This window comes from Scyliorhinus torazame, chromosome 18 (assembly GCF_047496885.1).
Source record: "Scyliorhinus torazame isolate Kashiwa2021f chromosome 18, sScyTor2.1, whole genome shotgun sequence".
NCBI lineage: Eukaryota > Metazoa > Chordata > Chondrichthyes > Carcharhiniformes > Scyliorhinidae > Scyliorhinus > Scyliorhinus torazame.
Genome location: NC_092724.1, coordinates 3,571,891 through 3,596,930, shown reverse-complemented (window position 1 = coordinate 3,596,930; position 25,040 = coordinate 3,571,891). Strand labels below are relative to the sequence as shown.

General features: G+C 53.3%; 1 protein-coding gene and 1 long non-coding RNA gene across 4 annotated transcripts in view; one reads left to right on the top strand and one right to left on the bottom strand.

Moving 5' to 3' along the window:
* LOC140394900 (uncharacterized) overlaps nucleotides 1-25,040 on the bottom strand; it is a 153,439-nt gene that overhangs the window by 4,094 nt on the left and 124,305 nt on the right. The gene's annotated exons all lie outside the window — the stretch shown is intronic.
* The window catches only part of cbarpb (CACN subunit beta associated regulatory protein b), a 237,467-nt gene that overhangs the window by 130,296 nt on the left and 82,131 nt on the right, over nucleotides 1-25,040 (top strand). For all 3 annotated transcript variants that reach the window (XM_072482065.1, XM_072482066.1, XM_072482064.1), the window contains exon 4: nucleotides 16,213-16,274. In XM_072482065.1, the coding sequence (XP_072338166.1) occupies nucleotides 16,213-16,274 (62 nt within the window). The remainder of the gene's footprint in view (nucleotides 1-16,212; nucleotides 16,275-25,040) is intronic.

Below are 25,040 nucleotides of genomic sequence, written 5' to 3'. Positions count from 1 at the left end.
CATAATATACATCTATGTATACAATGGAGTGCAGACAGGCAGTGATTGACACACAGGATGACCAGTAAGCACACAGAACAGAGCAGCCAATCACCAGACAGGACATGACCACTATAAAGCCAGAGGGCACCAGTTTTCCCGCTCTCTCGGGACCAAGCCTCTGAGACAGTCAGAGCTCGTGAGCTAACCAGTGCTTACACCATGTGGTAGCTAGGTTAGTCTGGTCAGGCTAGTGTCAGGCCTCCAGTCAAATCAGCATAGTGTCAACCCACAGTTGAACATGTATAATAGTTTGGATGTTGAATAAAATCGTGTTGCATTTTATCAAGTGTTGGAGGTCTGTCTCTCGCTACACTGCATCAAGTGCAGTTCACCTCGACCCAGTCTACCCAACACATCAGGCAGTTACGTAAAACGAAGTGAGAGGTTCATTAGCTTCAGCTGATGTGCTGTGGGGGGCACCACCCCTTCTGCTGTGCACAAAGCCTGGGAACAGCAAGAGAGGCAGAAGAACCTGACAAGTAACAGTAGTTGGCCAATGGCTCAGAAGGTGAAGACCTGCTATGCAACACATCCAAGGGCACAGTCATGACCCTTAGAAAGGCAACGCAATCAGCCTGGTACCCCCCACTGCATAACCCCCAGAGCTAGTCACGGAATGCGATAGTCAAACAATAGGGAATATAGAAGATGTTGGGCCTTCTTTAGATGGGGACAGGCAAGGAGGAACCCTTACCCAACAAAGTAACTAACAAATTTATGTTGAAGTTGACCTAAACTCACGAGAGGTCAGTTTCTGAGCCTGTCACACACAACAGAAGACGTTTCTCCTTGTGAATCAACATTGAATATTATTACGAGGATGTGCTTTTTGAAGATACAGGGGGCGATTCTCCAGCTGCGTTGTGTCCGGTGTGAATCCCACTATGTCAGGAGAATTCCGGGAGATGCCTAAAATGGGATTTGTGCCAGGTGTCAACCAATTTCTGATGGTCCCCGCCCGCTCCAGCTGCTGTGATCAAAATCCCGTCCAGAAAGGGCGAGAACCTGATCAGGGCTCATTTGCATTCATGTTAATCTCATTGGTGAGATTAAAGTAGAAAGCAGCGGCCTCCTGGTATTTTCCCGCCCCCCCCCCCATGAGAAGTCACGCATGTCCAATTTGCTACAGGCCCTGAAAAGCATTGACCAGACGCCCTGAACTCTGAGGGGGAGCAAGGAGGTGAGTACCCCTCTCTACTTACATCCAGGGAGCACAAGGGCACAGCAGCTGCTGGCCAGATACCGTGTGCAGGTCCTTCAAAGGAACCGGGTGTTGAGGGGCTCGGACTGGGCTGCAGGGGGCCAGATCAGGCGTCTCTCCTGGGACGGGGGTTGCTTTGAATCAGTGAAGTTTTGAAACCTGCTTTCTTTCATGTTTAACACCCCGTAACAGGGCAAAGCACAGTTGGAACCTGCCTGCCCTAAAATCCTCTCCCAGGACAGAAACATTCTGCAGCTTGTTTCTTGGAGAGGCATTTCACTCCCCTTGAAGTTTCCATAGGCTCTGCTGTTTCACTGTTGCAGTATACCTGCTTGCATTCCTTTTTATTTGGTTGTTTACATTGAATTTCACACCCTATTGAATTTTACAATTCTCTTGATTGACAGCTGAAGGCTATCTCAAAGGAGGGTGAATTTGTTTGTTTTTACAGCACTTTACATCCTGTAACTCTGAAGTGCTTCCCCTTCTGAGCAGGTGTCCTGTCTGACTGCAGTTTTTGTATTGTGGATATTTTTCTGCTCTGAAGTGCTTCCTAGAAAGAGCAGGTGCTCAGTCTGACAGCAATTCTTTTCGACTGGATCTTTTTCAATCTCTGAGCTGATACCTGAACAGCTTGCCTGTACTGGAACTACATTTCCACCTTAGAAGCAACTGGCATCATTCCGTCATTAAAGTACAAGAGTTCCTCAATGAGGACCTTCTCGCTGCCACTGTTGAATTCGCTGGATAGGCGTGACTACCACGTCCGCAGGCTCGGAGGCATTTGTCGCCCCCCCCCCGCCCCAGTGGCCAAGGGCATGGCTCCTGGCACCCTTACACCCTGGCAATGCCAATCAGGGACGGGACCTGAATGGAAACTTGGGGGGGGGCCTCAGGGGGACTGAAAAAGGGGGGGGTGGTCTTTGGCGACCCCACAGTAGGGTATTGCTCACTTGGATCTGGGGTGGGGGCTGGTGACAATGATAGGGGGAGTCTTTGTCAGCGATTTGGGGTGGGAGGGTTCTGTACAGTTGCCTTAAGATCAGGGTGCCCTGTAAAAATAAAAATCCAATCCGTACAATCCATAGAAGTGCAGCAGGAGGCTATTCGGCCCAGCGGGTCTGCACTGACCTTCTGAAAGAGCACCCTACATAGGCCCACTCCACAGGCCAATCCCTGTAATCCCACCTAACCTGCACATCCCTGGACACTAAGGGGCAACTTATCGTGGCCAATCCACCTAACCTGCTCATGTCTGAACTGTGGGAGGAAACCGGAGCACCCGGAGGAGACCCACACAGTCACAGGGAGAACGTGCAAATTCCACACAGACAGTCACTGAGGCCGGAATTGACCTGGATCCCTGGCGCTCGAGGCAACAGCGCTGACCATTGTGCCACCATGCTGCCCATCGCTGCCCAATCTCCGAGGGGCCGTGTTTACTGGCGTTTTAAGTCCCACACACCTCATTCAGGGCGCAGCTCACCCCAACCACCCAAAAAATGTCTAAGTGTGTGTGGCTTGCGATGTGGATTGTGCCGACCCACCTGGTGGGGATCACACCGTGCTTCCACCGAAGACCCTTAAAAATATTTTGGGAGAATTTCTAATCTTTCCCTTTTGGCTGGATTCAAAGAAAACCTGGGAATTGCTCTAGATACAAAGGAAAACAGCCCAGATGGTTGCAATACAGCAGTTTCACATTGCATCAAGGGTGTTGAAAACAGACCACTGAACCTGCTGAGGAGCGGGAAAGACCCCGTCCCCGATCCACACCATCCTTATCAAATATTCCTGCGATGAAACATCAAACCTGTTCTGAGACCATGGGCAGGATTCTCCATCGACACCGAAATCGGAAAAGGCGATTGGGCGGAGAATTGGGTTTTGACGTTTAAATCATGACCGGCGCCGGGTTTCACGCCAAATCTCAATTCTCCGGCACCTCAACAGCAGCGTCAATGCGTTCCAGAACGCACGTACAGTAAACGCCGTTGTCATATCATTAGCGGGCCTGACTCGGTATTCTCCGGGGCCTCCGTGATTCTCCGCCTCCGCCGGGGGGAATTGCCGTTGGCAGGGTTCACTTGTGCTTTCAAAAATCGCGAAACTGGCACGCACCGTGGCTGATGAGGGGGAGAGAGGGCGTATGGAAAGTGTCCAATATCGCCATAGTTTGCTGACAGTTGTGTCGTTGGCTGGGGGGGGATTCTATCAGAGCCGGAGGGTGGCCAGGAGGTGGGCTGTGGGGTCGGGTGGACGGGCACGGAACACTATTGCCGCGGCCTGCAAGGCAGCTGCACACGCCGCCCACTGTGAACTTAGTGCCATGGGTCATATTGGTGTGTCCCCCAGGCCACCCCTCCCATGTACCCTCTGGCCCCAGTCAACCCATTAACAGGATGGCCATGATCCAGCGCAACCTGTGCCATCTTGTTGGCTGGGGTGCGTGTGTGTGTGGGACTGGAGCGTTAATGTGCGGCTGCAGCTTGTCAGCCTCTCGAGTGACAATCCCGCTCCCAGCGAATCCAACACCATTTTCCATTGGAATCTGTCGTGTAACACCTGGTGCCAGTTTAGGCCCTCAACAGTCGCTGAATCGGTCCGGGTGTGGCGTCAGTTTTGCTGTCCCGGCACCAACACTTAGTCTCAGGAACGGAGAATCCGGCTGCGTAATTGTAGCAGACATGTAGTAATATACACAAAGTGAAGGACTTCAAGGACTCCCTTATCAAGCAGGAGGGGGAAGAAAAGACAATGCAGTACTGAACATGAGCTCTTAAAACTGTGTATCCTCTCTGTCTCTGTCTATCTCTGTCTCTGTCTGTCTCTCTCTGTCTCTGTCTCTGTCTATCTCTGTCTCTGTCTGTCTCTGTCTGTCTCTGTCTCTGTCTGTCTCTGTCTCTGTCTGTCTCTGTCTCTGTCTCTGTTTCGGGGCCTGGTTTGCAAAGTAACCATCCTGAAAAGAGAAACAAACTGCAAACCAAGATCTTTTTGGAAAAAAAGGAACTTTTTGGAAATCTGCTCCATATAACTACACCCAGGAATACAGCTGAACAAAACGACCTTAACGTGAAATTATCACATTGAGACCTGTCAAGGAACATCTAACCATATGGTCCTTTGTTTTGTTTGCATGAACTGTACAAGATTGTCAGCCTATTATCTTGCTCTTCCATCTGAACCTGTGGGTGTGTGTGTGTGTCCAGTTGGGTGTGTGTGTGTGCCCAGTTGGGTGTGTGTGAGGGCCCAGTTGGGTGTGTGTGTGCCCAGTTGGGGTGTGTGTGTCCAGTTGGGTGTGTGTGTGTGCCCAGTTGGGTGTGTGTGCCCAGTTGGGTGTGTGTGTGAGCCCAGTTGGGTGTGTGTGTGTGCCCAGTTGGGTGTGTGTGCCCAGTTGGGTGTGTGTGTGAGCCCAGTTGGGTGTGTGTGAGCCCAGTTGGGTGTGTGTGTGTGCCCAGTTGAGTGCGTGTGCCCAGTTGGGTGTGTGTGTCCAGTTGGGTGTGTGTGTGTGCCCAGTTGGGGGTGTGTGTGCCCAGTTGGGTGTGTGTGTCTAGTTGGGTGTGTGTGTGTGCCCAGTTGGGTGTGTGTGTGTGTGCCCAGTTGGGGTGTGTGTGTGCCCAGTTGGGTGTGTGTGTCCAGTTGGGTGTATGTGTGTGCCCAGTTGGGGTGTGTGTGCCCAGTTGGGTGTGTGTGTGTGCCCAGTTGGGTGGGTGTGTGTGCCCAGTTGGGTGTGTGTGTGTGCCCAGTTGGGTGCGTGTGCCCAGTTGGGTGTGTGTGTGTGCCCAGTTGGGTGCGTGTGCCCAGTTGGGTGTGTGTGTGTGTGCCCAGTTGGGTGCGTGTGTCCAGTTGGGTGTGTGTGTCCAGTTGGGTGTGTGTGTCCAGTTGGGTGTGTGTGTGTGCCCAGTTGGGTGCGTGTGCCCAGTTGGGTGTGTGTGTGTGCCCAGTTGGGTGTGTGTGTGTGCCCAGTTGGGTGCGTGTGCCCAGTTGGGTGTGTGTGTGTGCCCAGTTGGGTGTGTGTGTGTGCCCAGTTGGGTGTGTGTGTGTGCCCAGTTGGGTGCGTGTGCCCAGTTGGGTGTGTGTGTGTGCCCAGTTGGGTGCGTGTGCCCAGTTGGGTGTGTGTGTGTGCCCAGTTGGGTGCGTGTGTCCAGTTGGGTGTGTGTGTCCAGTTGGGTGTGTGTGTCCAGTTGGGTGTGTGTGTGTGCCCAGTTGGGTGCGTGTGCCCAGTTGGGTGTGTGTGTGTGCCCAGTTGGGTGTGTGTGTGTGCCCAGTTGGGTGCGTGTGCCCAGTTGGGTGTGTGTGTGTGCCCAGTTGGGTGTGTGTGTGTGCCCAGTTGGGTGTGTGTGTGTGCCCAGTTGGGTGCGTGTGCCCAGTTGGGTGTGTGTGTGTGCCCAGTTGGGTGCGTGTGTCCAGTTGGTTGTGTGTGTCCAGTTGGGTGCGTGTGCCCAGTTGGGTGTGAGTGCCCAGTTGGGTGTGAGTGTGTGCCCAGTTGGGTGTGTGTGTGTGCCCAGTTGGGTGTGTGTGCCCAGTTGGGTGTGTGTGTGTGCCCAGTTGGGTGTGTGTGTGTGCCCAGTTGGGTGTGTGTGTGCGCCCAGTTGGGTGCGTGTGCCCAGTTGGGTGTGTGTGTGTGCCCAGTTGGGTGTGTGTGTGTGCCCAGTTGGGTGCGGGTGCCCAGTTGGGTGTGTGTGTGCCCAGTTGGGTGTGTGTGTGTGTGCCCAGTTGGGTGTGTGTGTCCAGTTGGGTGTGTGTGTGTGCCCAGTTGGGTGTGTGTGTGTGCCCAGTTGGGTGTGTGTGCCCAGTTGGGTGTGTGTGTGTGCCCAGTTGGGTGTGTGTGTGTGCCCAGTTGGGTGTGTGTGTCCAGTTGGGTGTGTGTGTCCAGTTGGGTGTGTGTGTGTGCCCAGTTGGGTGTGTGTGTCCAGTTGGGTGTGTGTGTGTGCCCAGTTGGGTGTGTGTGCCCAGTTGGGTGTGTGTGCCCAGTTGGGTGTGTGTGTGTGCCCAGTTGGGTGCGTGTGCCCAGTTGGGTGTGTGTGAGGGCCCAGTTGGGTGTGTGTGTGTGCCCAGTTGGGTGTGTGTGTCCAGTTGGGTGTGAGTGCCCAGTTGGGTGTGTGTGTGTGTGCCCAGTTGGGTGTGTGTGCCCAGTTGGGTGTGTGTGTGTGCCCAGTTGGGTGCGTGTGCCCAGTTGGGTGTGTGTGTGTGCCCAGTTGGGTGCGTGTGCCCAGTTGGGTGTGTGTGTGTGCCCAGTTGGGTGTGTGTGCCCAGTTGGGTGTGTGTGTGTGCCCAGTTGGGTGCGTGTGCCCAGTTGGGTGTGTGTGTGTGCCCAGTTGGGTGTGTGTGCCCAGTTGGGTGTGTGTGTGCCCAGTTGGGTGCGTGTGCCCAGTTGGGTGTGTGTGTGTGCCCAGTTGGGTGTGTGTGCCCAGTTGGGTGTGTGTGCCCAGTTGGGTGTGTGTGTGTGCCCAGTTGGGTGCGTGTGCCCAGTTGGGTGTGTGTGAGGGCCCAGTTGGGTGTGTGTGTCCAGTTGGGTGTGAGTGCCCAGTTGGGTGTGTGTGTGTGCCCAGTTGGGTGTGTGTGCCCAGTTGGGTGTGTGTGTGTGCCCAGTTGGGTGTGCGTGCCCAGTTGGGTGTGTGTGTGTGCCCAGTTGGGTGTGTGTGTCCAGTTGGGTGTGAGTGCCCAGTTGGGTGTGTGTGTGTGCCCAGTTGGGTGTGTGTGCCCAGTTGGGTGTGTGTGTGTGCCCAGTTGGGTGCGTGTGCCCAGTTGGGTGTGTGTGCCCAGTTGGGTGTGTGTGTGTGCCCAGTTGGGTGTGTGTGCCCAGTTGGGTGTGTGTGTGTGCCCAGTTGGGTGCGTGTGCCCAGTTGGGTGTGAGTGCCCAGTTGGGTGTGTGTGTCCAGTTGGGTGCGTGTGCCCAGTTGGGTGTGTGTGTGTGCCCAGTTGGGTGTGTGTGCCCAGTTGGGTGTGTGTGTGTGCCCAGTTGGGTGCGTGTGCCCAGTTGGGTGTGTGTGTGTGCCCAGTTGGGTGTGAGTGCCCAGTTGGGTGTGAGTGCCCAGTTGGGTGTGTGTGCCCAGTTGGGTGCGTGTGCCCAGTTGGGTGTGAGTGCCCAGTTGGGTGCGTGTGCCCAGTTGGGTGCGTGTGCCCAGTTGTGACCGTATGAATGGTGGTTCCGCTTTATCCAGTTATTTTTAGCTCAGGAAACCGTTCCAATAAATTTATCGTGGTCTTTGATTAACCTAAGAAAACCTGGCTGAATAATTCTTTACATCCTCAAAATGTCTCTGGTGGGACTCTTACAGTATTGGCAAAGCACATCATCTCTGAATTCTCCAAGAGCCCTGTTATGGTCAAACCTGGAGTGGGAGAATAGGGCTGTCATTTCACCCTTCCTCACGTGGTCGGAAAAGGGGTTTTCCAGTCCGCCAGACGTGTGATTCTCAGCGGCACAACCTCGCCCGCCAATGGGATTTGTGGAGGGACAGGTAGTATTGGGGAAGCAAGGGGGCTTCAGAACGACTTGGACAAGCTAGGAGAGTGGGCAATGATGTGGCAAATGAAATACAATGTGGAAAAGTGTGAGGTTATGCACTTTGGAGGGGGGAATTTAGGCATAGACTATTTTCTAAATGGGATGATGCTTAGGAAATCAGAAGCACAAAGGGACTTAGGAGTCCTTGTTCATGATTCTCTTAAGGTTAATGTGCAGGTTCAGTCGGCAGTTAAGAAGGCAAATGCAATGTTAGCATTCATGTCAAGAGGGCTAGAATACAGGACCAGGGATGTACTTCTGAGGCTGCATAAGGCTCTGGTCAGACCCCATTTGGAATATTGTGAGCAGTTGTGGGCCCCGTATGTAACGAACGTAGTGCCGGCCTTGGAAAGGGTCCAGATGAGGTTCACAAGAATGACCCCGGAATGAAGAACTTGTCATATGAGGAACGGTTGAGAACTCTGGGTCTGTACTCGTTTGAGTTTAGAAGGATGAGGAGGGATCTTATTGAAACTTACAGGATACTGCGAGGCCTGGATAGAGTGGACGTGGAGAGGATGTTTCCAATTGTAGGAAAAACTAGAAGCAGAGGACACCATCTCAGACTAAAGGGACGATCCTTTAAAACAGAGATGAGGAGGAATTTCTTCAGCCAGAGGGTGGTGAATCTGTGGAACTCTTTGCCGCAGAAGGCTGTGGAGGCCAAATCACTGAGTGTCTTTAAGACAGAGATAGAAAGGTTCTTGATTAATAAGGGGATCAGGGGTTATGGGGAGACGGCAGGAGAATGGGGATGAGAGAATATCAGCCATGATTGAATGGCGGAGCAGACTCGATGGGCCGAGAGGCCTAATTCTGCTCCTATGGTCTTATGGGCCCAAAAGACGTGCTGTTAGTTGAATTGGACATTCTAAATTCTCCCTCTGTGTACCCGAACAGGTGCCGGAACGTGGCGACTAGGGGCTTTTCACAGTAACTTCATTGCAGTGTTAATGTAAGCCTACTTGTGACAATAATAAAGATTATTATTATTGTATCTTTTACATCCACGTTAGAGAGCTCTGGTTTAACGTTATCTGAAAGACACCATCGCCTTCAGTGTATAGAAAACAATGAATATTTGGATTGATCATAAAGCAGTAATAATCTTTATCTAAGATTAGGTAATCTTGCATCAATAGCTAAGGGAATCAATTTGTTTTAATACGGATTGGATCCAAAGGGATCAAGAAAATCTCCAATATATACAATATCTAATATCTCCATTATTTAATCTTAGCTTGTTGACTAAACTCTCATTAACACATCAACGCCCTGTTAATTCAACTTCAGAATGGAGAGTAAATACAGACAATAATATACTTGTTTCAGAGTTCCCTGTATTACAACAGGAACCACGCTTCAGTAAGTAATTGCTCGGTCTGTCTGTGTTATATAAACGCGAGATCGTAGCGAGGGAATGGACGGGGCTCCATAAGTGGAACTTAAGGAAGCTGGTGGAGGAGGCCAGGGAGGATCTTAAGAGGTGGGATACACTGCACTTAACGTTGGCGGGGAGGGTCCAAGTGGTGAAAATGAATATTCTACCGAGGTTCTTGTTTATCTTTCAGGCTCTCCTGATCTTTATACCAAAGGCCTATTTTTGGAAAGTGGACACAATCATCTCTGGCTTTGTACGGGTGGGGAAGGTGCCGAGGGTGGGGAGGACCCTGCTACAGAGGCAGCGGGGGGGGGGGGGTTGGCTTTGCTAAACTTGCTTCATTATTATTGGGCGGCGAATGTGGAAAAGGTGCGGCGGTGGTGAGAAGGAGAAGGGGTAGAGTGGGTTAGGATGGAGGAGGAATCTTGTAAGGGGTCTAGTTTGAGGGCTATGGTGACGGCAGCATTGCCAATGGCTCCGAGTAGGTATTCAGGGAGCCCAGTGGTGCAGTCCACGGTGAAGATATGGAATCAGCGGAGGAGGCATTTTCGGGTGGAAGGGATGTCGGTGCTAACGCCGCTGTGCGAGAATCATGGGTTTGAGCCGGGGGGGGGGGGGGGGGCGGGGGGGGATGGATAGAGTATACAGGAGGTGGAGGGAAGTGGGGCTGGTCAAGGTGAGGGATTTGTATTTGGAGGAAGGGTTCGCCAGTCTGGTGGAGCTAAGGGAGAAGGTAGAGCTGCCGGGGGGTAGTGAGTTGAGGTATCTACAGGTTAGGGATTTTGCACGAAAAGGTCTGGAAGGGGTTTCCTAGGTTGCCAGGATACACCCTGCTGGAGCGACTGCTGCTTCCGGATGTGGAGGGGAGGGAAGAATTAGGGATATATATAAGTGGTTGGGGGAGCAGGGAGGCGAGCGGGTGGTGAAGATCAGGAGATATTGGAAGCGGAGTTGGGAATGAAGATCAATTGGGGAGTATGGAGTGAGGCACTGCAAAGGGTAAACGGGACCTCCTCTTGAGCAAGGATGAGCCTGATACAGTTTAAGGTGGTGCACAGGGTGCATATGACTCGGGCGAGAATGAGTGGGTTCTTTCAGGGGGTAGCAGATGAGTATGAGAGGTGTGGGCGGGAGCCAGCGAATCATGCGCACATGTTTTAGGGTTGTGAAAAATTGGAAAGATTCTGGGCGGGAGTGTTCACGGTCTTAGCCAATATGGTGGAGGAGGGAGTGCGGACCCTTTGGTGGCGATATTTGAGGTTTCAGAGAAGCCGGAGCTCATGGAGAGGAGGAAGGCCGATGTCGTGGCCTTCGCCTCTCTGACTGCACGGCGGCGAATTTTGCTGGAGTGGCGGTCGGCATCACCACCGGGGGTAGCAGCATGGTTGGGTGACCTGTATGACTTCCTGCGGTTAGAGAAGATAAAGTATGAGTTAAGGGACTTAGCAGGGGAGTTTGAGAAAAGGTGGGGGATGTTTGTGACCGTGTTTGCGGAGCTGTTCATCGCGGAGGGGGCGCGGGGGGTTGAGAAGGGAGAAAAATCTGTACAAATTGTATAGTTGATTGTTGGGAAGAATGTTTCCCGGGGTGTTTATTTGCTGTAACCTACTTTGATATAAATTTGAATAAAATGAGTTTTTTAAAAAAAGACTCACGTGATCAGTTTAAGGCCAATTTCATAAAGAGCGGTCACGATTAAGATCAAAGGAAAGTCTTTTGATCCAGCTGTCGTACAGGTTTATGCCTCAAGATCACAATGAGCAGAAAACAGAGGCATGTTATGGTCGCATCCTGACATTGGATTGGATTGGATTTGTTTATTGTCACGTGTACCGAGGTACAGTGAAAAGTATTTTTCTGCGAGCAGCTCAACAGATCATTAAGTACATGGGAAGAAAAGGGAATAAAAGAAAATACATAATAGGGCAACACAAAGTACACAATGTAACTACATAACACCGGCATCGGATGAAGCAGACAGGGTGTAGTGTTAATCAGGTCAGTCCATAAGAGGGTCATTTAGGAGTCTGGTGACAGTGGGGAAGAAGCTGTTTTTGAGTCTGTTCGTGCGTGTTCTCAGACTTCTGTATCTCCTGCCCGATGGAAGAAGTTGGAAGAGTGAGTAAGCCGGGTGGGAGTTCTATCAACTTGTATATCAAATTATAACAACTCGTATGGTAATTGTAATGGCAACTTAAATGCTAAAGTCAGTGAAGGAGCATCAAGAACACACGTTCCTATGATTTTGGATCGCGAAGTTAGAGAGGAGAGAAACTGATGCAATTTTGTCAAAAAAATGATCAGATGGTGAAAAACACTTTCTGTAAGCAACCAAAATAAAGACAGCACACAGGAGAAGTCCAGGCAATGTTTATAGAAATCAAATAGATTATGTGATGGTGGAACGACTTTTCAGAAACAGTAGAACATTCATCTCTATCCAAGCATGTATATAAATTCAGAGCATTGGGCGGGATTCTCCGACCCCCCGCCGAGTCGGAGAATCGCCGGGGACTGGCGTGAATCCCGCCTCCGCCGGTTGCCGAATTCTCCGGCACCGGAGATTCGGCGGGGGCGGGAATCGCGCCACGCCGGTGGGCGGGCCCCCCCCCCGGGCCCCCCCCCCCCCCGGTGATTCTCCGGCCCAGATGGGCCGAAGTCCCGCTGCTGGAATGCCTGTCCCGCCGGCGAGAATCAAACCACCTCTCTTCCCGGCGGAACAAGGCGGCGCGGGCGGGCTCCGGGGTCCTGGGGGGGGGTGGGGCGATCTGGCCCCGGGGGGGGGGGGGGGGGGCCCACGGTGGCCTGGCCCATGATCAGGGCCCACCGATCCGCGGGCGGGCCTGTGCCGTGGGGGCACTCATTTCCTTCCGCCTTCGCCAAGGTCTCCACTATGGCGGAGGCGGAAGAGACCCCCTCCACTGCGCATGCGCGGGGATGCCGTGAGCGGCCGCTGACGCTCCCGCGCATGCGCCGCCCGGCAATGTCATTTCCGCGCCAGCTGGCGGGGCACCAAAGGCCTTTCCCGCCAGCAGGCGGGGCGGAAATCAGTCCGGCGCGGGCCTAGCCCCTCAAGGTGAGGGCTCGGCCGCTCAAGATGCGGAGAATTCCGCACCTTTGGGGCGGCGCGATGCCCGACTGATTTTCACGGTTTTTGGCGCTGGTTGGCGGCCATCGCGCCGATACCGGAGAATTTCGCCCATTATCTCCTTGTTGCAAGAATTAAGTTGAAAGTACCAAATAAGAAAATGATGAGACCATTTAAACATTGACATGTTGAAGGATCAGAGAGGCATTCACTCTGAAAGTTAAAAAACGAGTTTAAATGCCCGAGAATTGACGAATCAGCACAGGCAGAATTCTGAGAACAAGAAATAGAAAAACCCGAGGCATCGGGGAACTAACAAAGGGTTAAATACAAAGCTTTGGAGAAAAAGAATTAGAAGTGATATCAGAGATTTGTGATTAAATATGCGTCAAAGGATTCATTCCAAATGACCCAAGACATTCATTATTCATTAAATTGCCCAGGAAAACTAAAACAATGGTGTGCAAACTTTTTAGAACTATAAGCTTAATGAGTCATCTCATTAAAATGATCATAAAAATTATATTAGAAAAATAGTAATTCATTTGAAGTACCAATTGGTGAAACACAGTCTTGATTTAGAACTCGAGTAGGAACTTGATGGGGAATATTTAACCTAAGAACCATCTTCAATTAGAAGTAAACAAGAACATGTACATATGCTTAATAGGCTACGAAAAAACATTCAGTAATGTTTATCACCAATAGTTAATAGGTGTGGTGCTGAAATGTGACATTGACAGTAAAGATGTGAGATTTATCCAGAGTTCATATTGGGACAATTAGACATGCTTCATTTGAAGAGAGGAGTACGGTAAGGTTGTGTATTGTCACCAAAATGTTTCAATCTGTACACAAAAGTAAATATTCAGAGAGGTAAAAATTGGAGGCAGAACATTACAAACTGGATATAGGCTGACAGCACAGCGTCTCTTGCAGAAGAGGTCCTACAAAATATTGACGATCACATAAAACCTAGAAATGTAGAATATGGAGTATGACACCAAAAAGACAAAAACCATGGTAGCTAGAAGGATTGCATTAGAAGAAACCAGTGAAGATTGAAGTGCCTAGTGTCACATTGGAACAAGTCGATATGTTTGTATATTTAGGACAAATGGTAACAGAAGCTAGCAGACGTGATGCAAAAGTTAGAAGGGTGAGAGAGCCAGCAGTAATTTTGTGAAGCTGAAGGACGCCAACGATACAAACACTAAAGTATCTAACAAGGGAAAAACTCATAAGATGCTACATTCTGTCCACTTTCCCGACTGCCTCCAGAGATCTGGACAACAAATAAAGATCTGTGGAAGAAAATAGAGGCCTTAGAAATGTGAATGGTCAGACATATGGGGCTAAAAATTTCAAATCCATATCAGATACCAACTCTAAAGAATGGCTTCCAGAAAGGAAAATTTCAGTATTTCAGCATTTGATCAGCTGAAAAGCTACAGAGATCTCTGTTGGAGGGCAAAGTGGAGGGCAGCAGAAAGGGGGGGTCAGTCTAGGCATAGTTAGATGACGGATGCCAAGAGCGATTGCAGAGAAGCTACAGTGGGTGTGTGCAGATGGCACTAGACAATTGCACGTGTCGCACGTTGACAGCAGTTCACTTGGCAGGCGGAGCTACAAGTAGCAGCAGCTCAAAAGGGCAGAATGAGAGGCGCACAGATACCTCGGAGGGATGTGCGCTGGAGGGGTGTGTGCTGGAGGGGTGTGTGCTGGAGGGGTGTGCGCTGGAGGGGTGTACACTGGAGGGGTGTACACTGGAGGGGTGTGCGTGGAGGGGTGTACTCTGGAGGGGTGTGTGCTGGAGGGGTGTGCGTGGAGGGGTGTGCGCTGGAGGGGTGTGCGCTGGAGGGGTGTGCGCTGGAGGGGTGTGCGCTGGAGGGGTGTGTGCTGGAGGGGTGTACACTGGAGGGGTGTGTGCTGGAGGGGTGTGCGTGGAGGGGTGTACACTGGAGGAGTGTGTGCTGGAGGGGTGTGCGTGGAGGGGTGTACTCTGGAGGGGTGTGTGCTGGAGGGGTGTGCGTGGAGGGGTGTGCGCTGGAGGGGTGTGCGCTGGAGGGGTGTGCGCTGGAGGGGTGTGTGCTGGAGGGGTGTGTGCTGGAGGGGTGTGCGCTGGAGGGGTGTGCGCTGGAGGGGTGTGCGCTGGAGGGCTGTGTGCTGGAGGGGTGTGCGCTGGAGGGGTGTGCGCTGGAGGGGTGTGCGCTGGAGGGGTGTGCGCTGGAGGGCTGTGTGCTGGAGGGGTGTGCGCTGGAGAGGTGTGTGCTGGAGGGGTGTACACTGGAGGGGTGTGCGCTGGAGGGGTGTGCGCTGGAGGGGTGTGCGCTGAAGGGTTGTGCGCTAAAAGGATGTGCGCTGGAGGGGTGTGCGCTGGAGGGGTGTGCGCTGTAAGGGTGTGCATTAGAGGGGTGTTCGCTGGAGGGGTGTGCACTGGAGGGGTGTGCGCTGGAAGGGTGTGCGTTAGAGGGGTGTGCGCTGGAGGGTGTGCGCTGGAGGTGTGTGTGCTGGAGGGGTGTACACTGGAGGGGTGTGCACTGGAGGGGTGCGCGCTGGAGGGGTGTGCGCTGTAAGGGTGTGCATTAGAGGGGTGTTCGCTGGAGGGGTGTGCACTGGAGGGGTGTGCGCTGGAAGGGTGTGCACTGGAGGGGTGTGCGCTGGAAGGGTGTGCGTTAGAGGGGTGTGCGCTGGAGGGTGTGCGCTGGAGGAGTGTGTGCTGGAGGGGTGTACACTGGAGGGGTGTACACTGGAGGGGTGTGCGCTGGAGGGGTGTGCGCTGGAGGGGTGTGCGCTGGAGGGGTGTACACTGGAGGGGTGTACACTGGAGGGGTGTGCGCTGGAGGGGTGTGCGCTGAAGGGTTGTGCGCTAAAAGGATGTGCGCTGGAGGGGTGTGCGCTGGAGGGGTGTGCGCTGTAAGGGTGTGCACTGGAGGGGTGTGCGCTAGAAGGGTGTGCGTTAGAGGGGTGTTCGCTGGAGGGGTGTGCACTGGAGGGGTGTGCGCTGGAAGGGTGTGCACTGGAGGGTTGTGCACTGGAGGGTTGTGCACTGGAGGGGTCTGCACTGGATGAGTGTGCACTGGAGGGGTGTTCACTGGAGGAGTGTGCACTGGAGGGGTGTTCACTGGAGGAGTGTGCACTGGAGGGGTGTGCGCACTGGAGAGGTGTGCACTGGAGGGGTGTGCACTGGAGGAGTGTGCACTGGAGGGGTATGCGCACTGGAGGGGTATGCGCTCTGGAGGGTTGTGCACTGGAGGGTTGTGCACTGGAGGGGTGTGCACTGGAGGAGTGTGCACTGGAGGGGTGTGCGCAGTGGAGGGGTACGCGCTGGAGGAGTATGCGCTGGAGGGGTATGCGCACTGGAGGGGTATGCGCTCTGGAGGGTTGTGCACTGGAGGGTTGTGCACTGGAGGGGTGTGCACTGGAGGAGTATGCGCTGGAGGGGCGTGCACTGGAGTGTTTTGCTTACGGAGATGGGGAGGGGTCAAGCCAAGAAGGAATTTGAAATCAAGAATGAGAATAAGGCATCAACAGCTGAGCAATGGCATTCAAAACAATGCAGAGTGAGGTGCAGAATAATTCACAATGATGGTACAGTCCCTTTAAGCAGCATGAACTCACATAAGTGTTTACAAAGTCTAGAGCATACCGTCCAATCACCAAGGGAGATAAATCCTCACCATAAACATCCCTGATGTTGAGAACTGTGCCTTGTGTTCCTGGAGTGTACAGTTAGATTAGTTCAACACTGTCGAGTCAGATTTCAGTTCTTATTCCAGTGATATATTGGAACACCTTGTGCTAACAGAATGATCTCTTTGCAGCATGGGCCAGCTATGCTCTGTGGCTCCATTCTGTCAGTCATTATTGCTACTACCATTTTTATTGAGGCCTGAAAGTAATGCTGCCCATGATCTTTGCTGCGGATGACTTTAAAAGCTAGTGTGTATCCCGGGAGTTCTCATAATCACTGAAATCATGTCTTCCAGGGCTAACGATGATCCTGAAAAAACAAACACAACGTACCTGGAAGATTCTCAGCCTACACAAGGTAAGCAGGCTTAATAACGAATTGTTTCAGTCTTTCTTCTTAATCTCAGGATATGTCACTTGTGTTATTTAAACAGTTTAAACTCACAGTTGTTGTGAATGTTACAGTGGTCTAACCTGCCCGCTGCTATCTGAACACTCTTGAAGTGGTGTCCATCTGTAGGAAACATTTCTGTGCTACAAGACTTATGCTTGTTCCTCTCATCTGCTCCAGGGAAAATACCAAATAATTCTGTAACTATCGACTTTGGAAAACGACTCAAGAACCACAATGCTGGGTTTGTTATCTCCCCAGATGTTTCTGTGTTTGCTGTTGAAAGGTCACACTTCCCTTCAACTTTAATTTTATCACATTGTTCTCACTTTCCAAAAGCTACAATGCTGGATTCTCCCACCTGGCAGCCGTTCAGCCGGATTCTGCTGCCACCTGCCAATAGGATTTCCCAATGTGGTCACCCCACGTCGCTGGGAAACCCCTGGGGCTTGGGTGCACTGCCAGCGCAATGGAGAATCCCGCCGGTGGAGAATCCAGCCCATAATGTTTTAATTCATTTAGCCTTTTTTTGGAACGATTATAAACATCGGGGACCTGGGGTGGAGGGTGTTGCACGCAGCAGTCCCATAAAACCTTAGACTGCATCAGTTCACGGACTCCCAAGATACCATCCCTTGTTGAGGCCTTGTGGAGTCTGTGGATCATACCTATATAGCTTGTTTAAGCCGGCAATCCCTTTTCAGTTATTAAAAAAAAACTTTTGTTGCAGTTTTGTTTGTACCTCAGACCCCCCCCTGACCTATGGCCGCCCTGAGGGGGGCGGGGAAGGAGGAGGACCTCTTCATGAACCCACTCCTGGACCTGGTCAAACTTGTCATCAACAGGTCCAGGAAGCGGCCAATTGAGGGGGTCGTCCGACCCTACTGTCTGACCCTCTACCGCAGCTACATTACTGTCCGGGCGTCCCAAGAGAGGACGTACACGGTGTCCACTTGCACCATCGAGACCTTCCTAGCCCGTTGGGCCCTGCACGGCCTGGGATGCCACATTAACACCTGTAATCACATTTTGGTTTGATGTTTTAAGTTTCATTTGTGATTCGCTTTTTGTCCATGGCTAAGGTAAACTCCATGGTCCAGGGCTTCGACTGCACGGTGCAGGCACTGGTGGGAATTCCCCTCGGAGGAATGCATATCTTGATGTGTTCGGCAGGTTGGTTCGATGTGGACTGCACTCAATGCAGGGAAGTTAGAAACAGATGTCTGACACAGGAGAAGATCCAACACTGTTTTATTCAACTAGATGAACTGCTGTACATATTCAGCTGTGGGTCGACACTATACTGATCTGACTAGTGACCTTGTAGTAGCCTGACCAGACTTACTAGCTACCGCATGGTGTTTGCACTGTGCTAGCTCGTGGACTCTGACTGTCTCAGTGGCTGGGTCCCGAGAGAGCGGGAAACCTAGTGCCCTCTGGCTTTATAGTGGTAGTGTCCTGTCTGGTGATTGGCTGTGCTGTGTTGTGTGTTTACTGTTCATCCTATGTGTCAGTCACTGCCTGTCTGCATCTCATTATATACATGAGTGGATATTATGACATATCTTGCACCAAAGTCTCCACTGCGGACGCCCCCCTAGCAGTCTTGGCCTTGTTGCGTTGGACTGATGGCACCACTTCCTCAGACGGAAGACGAAGGGACTCCTCCAGTCGGCCTTGCAGTTCGAGGATGGACGCTGTCACTCCTTCCTGATGTTTGTGACTCTGACTTTGCAGCTCTGGGATAACCAGACCCAGGGGCACGCCATCGCCCTGGGGCTCAGCAGTGTCCCGGGCTCCGGCATCCCTCCGAGAGCCGGATCCCTGGAACGTCGCTCCCTCCGCCTGCTGTGGATCTTCAGCTGTGAGGTGCTCACCAGCGAGTGACCCAGAAGCCTGTCTGCTCATTAATCTCTGCCAGTGCCGGTGAAGGGTGCGGGTGACAGCTGTGATGTCTCTTTATTGTTGGTCTCCGAAACGACTTTCTCGGAGCTACGGTCTCCAGAGGGCATGAGGACGGTCCGGGGTGGCCGACAGACCTGCAAACGGAGCAGGATGGTGTTATTGCATCACAGAGGTAGACTGGGAAAGTCACTCACGTGAGGCTTACGCCATGGCTGCATGTGTTGAGGGTTCTCACTTTTGTCTGGTGCCCCCCACCTCGCCATCCACACAGGAGCAGTCTGGCTCCTTCTCCACAGCAAGGGCACGGGCATGACCCCGACTTGCTGTGCCCGATCATGCCAGTTATGCTCAATGTTTGAGACAGATGAGGAGAGTGTAGGCGGGAGTCCTGCCAGGTCAGATGGTGATGAAGTCTGGCAGGCGTGGGATGTGAGTGGGAGTGGGGATGCGAGTGGGAGTGGGGATGTGAGTGGGAGTGGGGATGCGAGTGGGAGTGGGGATGTGAGTGGGAGTGGGGATGTGAGTGGGAGTGGGGATGTGAGTGGGAGTGGGGATGTGAGTGGGAGTGGGGATGCGAGTGGGAGTGGGGATGCGAGTGGGAGTGGGGATGTGAGTGGGAGTGGGGATGTGAGTAGGAGTGGGGATGTGAGTGGGAGTGGGGATGTGAGGAGCAGATTATCAACTGGGGGGACCATGGGGAGTGGTGGTGGTCCGGGGGGTGTGGGGGGGGGGGGGGGGGGTGTTGCATGACAAGAATTGGGAACCGGTGAGGTGGCTGGGAGAGAGATCATGGTGGAGGTGTGCTGGGCGTATTGAGGGATGCAGCGAGACACAGGAAGAGGCCGACTCACTAGCTCCACGAAGCTCACTCATCGACTTTTGGCACTGAAGCCCCGTCCTCTTATGGAGTGAGCTGGCGGCTCACTATCCCAGCCTCCCACTCACTATCGCAGCCTCCCACTCACTATCACAGCCTCCCAGACGGTCACTATCGCAGCCTCCCACTCACTATCCCAGCCTCCCACTCACTATCCCAGCCTCCCACTCACTATCGCAGCCTCCCACTCACTATCACAGCCTCCCACTCACTATCGCAGCCTCCAAGACACTCACTATCGCAGCCTCCCAGACGGTCACTAACGCAGCCTCCCACTCACTATCACAGCCTCCCACTCACTATCGCAGCCTCCCACTCACTATCGCAGCCTCCCACTCACTATCACAGCCTCCCACTCACTATCGCAGCCTCCCACTCACTATCGCAGCCTCCCACTCACTATCACAGCCTCCCACTCACTATCGCAGCCTCCCACTCACTATCGCAGCCTCCCACTCACTATCGCAGCCTCCCAGACACTCACTATCGCAGCCTCCCAGACGGTCACTATCGCAGCCTCCCAGACGGTCACTATCGCAGCCAGCCTCCCAGACACTCACTATCGCAGCCTCCCACTCACTATCGCAGCCTCCCACTCACTATCGCAGCCTCCCAGACACTCACTATCGCAGCCTCCCACTCACTATCGCAGCTTCCCAGACACTCACTATCGCAGCCTCAGCCTCCCAGACACTCACTATCGCAGCCAGCCTCCCAGACACTCACTATCGCAGCCTCCCACTCACTATCGCAGTCTCCCACTCACTATCGCAGCCTCCCACTCACTATCGCAGCCTCCCACTCACTATCACAGCCTCCCACTCACTATCACAGCACCCCACTCACTTTCACAGCCTCCCACTCACTATCGCAGCCTCCCAGACACTCACTATCGCAGCCAGCCTCCCAGACACTCACTATCGCAGCCTCCCAGGCGCTCACTATCGCAGCCTCAGCCTCCCAGACACTCACTATCGCAGCCTCCCAGACACTCACTATCGCAGACAGCCTCCCAGACGCTCACTATTGCAGCCAGCCTCCCAGACACTCACTATCGCAGCCAGCCTCCCAGACACTCACTATCGCAGACTCCCAGACACTCACTATCGCAGCCAGCCTCCCAGACGCTCACTATCGCAGCCAGCCTCCCAGACACTCACTATCGCAGCCAGCCTCCCAGACACTCACTATCGCACCCTCCCAGAAACTCACTATCGCAGCCTTCCAGGCACTCACTATCGCAGCCTCCCAGACACTCACTATCGCAGCCTCCCAGACACTCACTATCGCAGCCTCCCAGACACTCACTATCGCAGCCAGCCTCCCAGACACTCACTATCGCAGCCTCCCAGACACTCACTATCGCAGCCTCCCAGACACTCACTATCGCAGCCTCCCAGACACTCACTATCACAGCCTCCCACTCACTATCGCAGCCTCCCACTCACTATCGCAGCCTCCCAGACACTCACTATCGCAGCCTCCCACTCACTAGCGCAGCTTCCCAGACACTCACTATCGCAGCCTCAGCCTCCCAGACACTCACTATTGCAGCCAGCCTCCCAGACACGCACTATTGCAGCCTCCCACTCACTATCGCAACCTCCCACTCACTATCGCAGCCTCCCACTCACTATCACAGCCTCCCACTCACTATCACAGCCTCCCACTCACTATCACAGCCTCCCACTCACTATCGCAGCCTCCCAAACACTCACTATCGCAGCCAGACTCCCAGACACTCACTGTCGCAGCCTCCCAGACACTCACTATCGCAGCCAGCCTCCCAAACACTCACTATCGCAGCCAGACTCCCAAGACACTCACTATCGCAGCCTCCCAGGCACTCACTATCGCAGCCAGCCTCCCAGACGCTCACTATCGCAGCCAGCCTCCCAGACACTCACTATCGCAGCCAGCCTCCCAGACACTCACTATCGCAGCCTCCCAGACACTCACTATCGCAGCCTCCCAGACACTCACTATCGCAGCCTCCCAGACACTCACTATCGCAGCCAGCCTTCCAGACACTCACTATCGCAGCCTCCCAGACACTCACTATCGCAGCCTCCCAGACACTCACTATCGCAGCCTCCCAGACACTCACTATCGCAGCCTTCCAGGCACTCACTATCGCAGCCTCCCAGACGGTCACTATCGCAGCCTCAGCCTCCCAGACGGTCACTATCGCAGCCAGCCTCCCAGACACTCACTATCGCAGCCTCCCAGACACTCACTATCGCAGCCTCCCAGACACTCACTATCGCAGCCTCCCAGACACTCACTATCGCAGCCTCCCAGACACTCACTATCGCAGCCTCCCAGACACTCACTATCGCAGCCAGCCTCCCAGACGCTCACTATCGCAGCCAGCCTCCCAGACGCTCACATTGCAGCCTCCCAGATGCTCACTATCGCAGCCTCCCAGACGCTCACTATCGCAGCCAGCCTCCCAGACGCTCACTATCGCAGCCAGCCTCCCAGACGCTCACTATCACAGCCAGCCTCCCAGACGCTCACTATTGCAGCCTCCCAGACGGTCACTATCGCAGCCAGCCTCCCAGACGCTCACTATCGCAGCCAACCTCCCAGACGCTCACTATCGCAGCCTCCCAGACACTCACTATCGCAGCCAGCCTCCCAGACGCTCACTATCGCAGCCAACCTCCCAGACACTCACTATCGCAGCCTCCCAGACACTCACTATCGCAGCCTCCCAGACACTCACTATCGCAGCCTCCCAGACACTCACTATCGCAGCCTCCCAGACACTCACTATCGCAGCCAGCCTCCCAGACGCTCACTATCGCAGCCAGCCTCCCAGACGCTCACTATTGCAGCCTCCCAGATGCTCACTATCGCAGCCTCCCAGACGCTCACTATCGCAGCCAGCCTCCCAGACGCTCACTATCGCAGCCAGCCTCCCAGACGCTCACTATCACAGCCAGCCTCCCAGACGCTCACTATTGCAGCCTCCCAGACGGTCACTATCGCAGCCAGCCTCCCAGACGGTCACTGTCACAGCCACAACCTCCCAGACGCTCACTATCACAGCCAGCCTATCAGACGCTCACTATCGCAGCCTCCCAGATGCTCACTATCGCAGCCAGCGTCCCAGACACTCACTATCACAGCCAGCCTCCCAGACGCTCACTATCACAGCCAGCCTCCCAGACGCTCACTGTTACAACCAGCCTCCCAGACACTCACTATCGCAGCCAGCCTCCCAGATGCTCACTATCACAGCCACAACCTCCCAGCCGCTCACTATCACAGCCAGCCTCCAGACGCTCACTATCGCAGCCAGCCTCCCAGACGCTCACTATCGCAGCCTCCCAGACGCTCACTATCGCAGCCTCCCAGACACTCACTATCGCAGCCTCCCAGATGCTCACTATCACAGCCAGCCTCCAGACGCTCACTATCGCAGCCAGCCTCCCAGACACTCACTATCGCAGCCTCCCAGACACTCACTATCGCAGCCTCCCAGACACTCACTATCGCAGCCAGCCTCCCAGACACTCACTATCGCAGCCTCCCAGACGCTCACTATCGCAGCCAGCCTCCCAGACACTCACTATCGCAGCCTCCCAGCCGCTCACTATCGCAGCCAGCCTCCCAGACGCTCACTGTTACAACCAGCCTCCCAGACGCTCACTATCGCAGCCAGCCTCCCAGACACTCACTATCGCAGCCAGCCTCCCAGACACTCACTATCGCAGCCAGCCTCCCAGACACTCACTATCGCAGCCTCCCAGACACTCACTATCGCAGCCAGCCTCCCAGACGGTCACTATCGCAGCCTCCCAGACACTCACTATCGCAGCCTCCCAGACACTCACTATCGCAGCCTCCCAGACACTCACTATCACAGCCAGCCTCCCAGATGCTCACTATCCACAGCCACAACCTCCCAGACGCTCACTATCACAGCCAGCCTCCAGACGCTCACTATCGCAGCCAGCCTCCCAGACGCTCACTATCGCAGCCAGCCTCCCAGATGCTCACTATCACAGCCAGCCTCCCAGATGCTCACTATCACAGCCACAACCTCCCAGACGCTCACTATCGCAGTCACAGCCTCCCAGATGCTCACTATCGCAGCCAGCCTCCCAGACGCTCACTATCGCAGTCACAGCCTCCCAGATGCTCACTATCACAGCCAGCCTCCCAGACGCTCACTATCACAGCCAGCCTCCCAGACGCTCACTATCGCAGTCACAGCCTCCCAGATGCTCACTATCGCAGCCAGCCTCCCAGACGCTCACTATCGCAGTCACAGCCTCCCAGATGCTCACTATCACAGCCAGCCTCCCAGATGCTCACTATCGTTGGTGACCTTACTTGCTGGAAGCCTGGCCGATCGCGGGTATAGAACGTCACGCCTCTGCTTGAACCGATTGGATGATTTGTTGAGGGCTCCCTCTGTGAATCATGGTACAGTCTTCGTGGCAGCCATCCCCCCCCCCCCCCCCCAACTGGACTTGGAACAAGTATTGGAGAGGCGTTTAGACCATAAGATATCGGAGCAGAATTAGGCCATTCAGCCCATCAAAGCTGCTCCATAATTGGATCATGGCTGATATGTTTCTTATCCCCATTCTCCTGCCTTCTCCCCTTTACTCCTGATCCCCTTATTAATCAAGAACCTACCTATCTCTGTCTTAAAGACAATCAGTGATTTGGCCTCCACAGCCTTCTGCGGCAAAGAGTTCCACAGATTCACCACCCTCTGGCTGAAGAAATTGCTCCTCATCTCAGTTATAAAGGATCGTCCCTTCAGTCTGAGGCTGTCCCCTTGGGTTCTAGTCTCTCCTATGAGTGGAAACATCCTCTCCACGTCCACTCTATCTAGGCTTCGCAGTATTCGGTAAGTTTAAAATAAGAATCCCCCTCATCCTTTCCCCAACACCATTTCTAAACTAATATTTATCTCCTTCAGTTCCTCCCTCTTCTGCGTTCCCCAACTTTTCTGGTATCTGATTTGTGTCATTTGTGAAGACGGAATCGAAGTATGTGTTTAGTTGCTCAGACATTTCTTTGTCCCTTATTATACATTCCCCTGTTTCTGACTGTCAGGGACCTACATTTGTCTTCACCAACCTTTTTCTCTTCACTACCTATAGAAAGTTTCACAGTCAGTTTTTATGTTCCCTGCAAGCTTACTCTCGTGCTCTATTTTCCCTTCTTAATCAATCCCTTGGTCCTTCTTTGCTGAATTCGAAACTGCTCCCAAGCCTCAGACCTGTTGTTTTTCTTGGCCAATTTGTATGCTTCTTCCTTGGATCTAATATTATCTCTAATTTCCCTTGTAAGCCATGGATTGGCTGCCTTTCCCATTTTACTTTTGTGCCAAAAAGGAATAAACAATTGTTGCAGTTGCCCTAGGCACTCCTTGAATGTGTGCCATTGCCTACTCACTGTCATCGCTTTAAGTAACATTTCCATCTTCCACCGTGGAGACTGATGCAAAGTAACTACTCAGTTCCTCTGCCATTTCATTGTTCCCCATTACTACTTCTCCAGTCACATTTTCCAGTGGTCCAATGTCCATTCTTGCCTCTCTTTTACCTTTATATATCGAAAAAGACTCTTCCTATCTTCTTTTATATTACTAGCTAGCTTACACCCATATTTCATCTTATAGATTCATAGAATTTACAGTGCAGAAGGAGGCCATTCAGCCCATCGAGTCTGCACCGGCTCTTGGAAAGAGCACCCTACCCAAGGTCCGCTCCTCCACCCTATCCTCATAACCCAGCAACCCCACCCAACACTATGGGCAATTTTGGACACTAAGGGCAATTTAGCATGGTCAATCCACCTTACCTGCACATCTTTGGACTGTGGGAGGAAACCGGAGCACCCGGAGGAAACCCACGCAGACACGGGGAGGATGTGCAGACTCCGCACAGACAGTGACCCAAGCCGGAATCGAACCTGGGACCCTG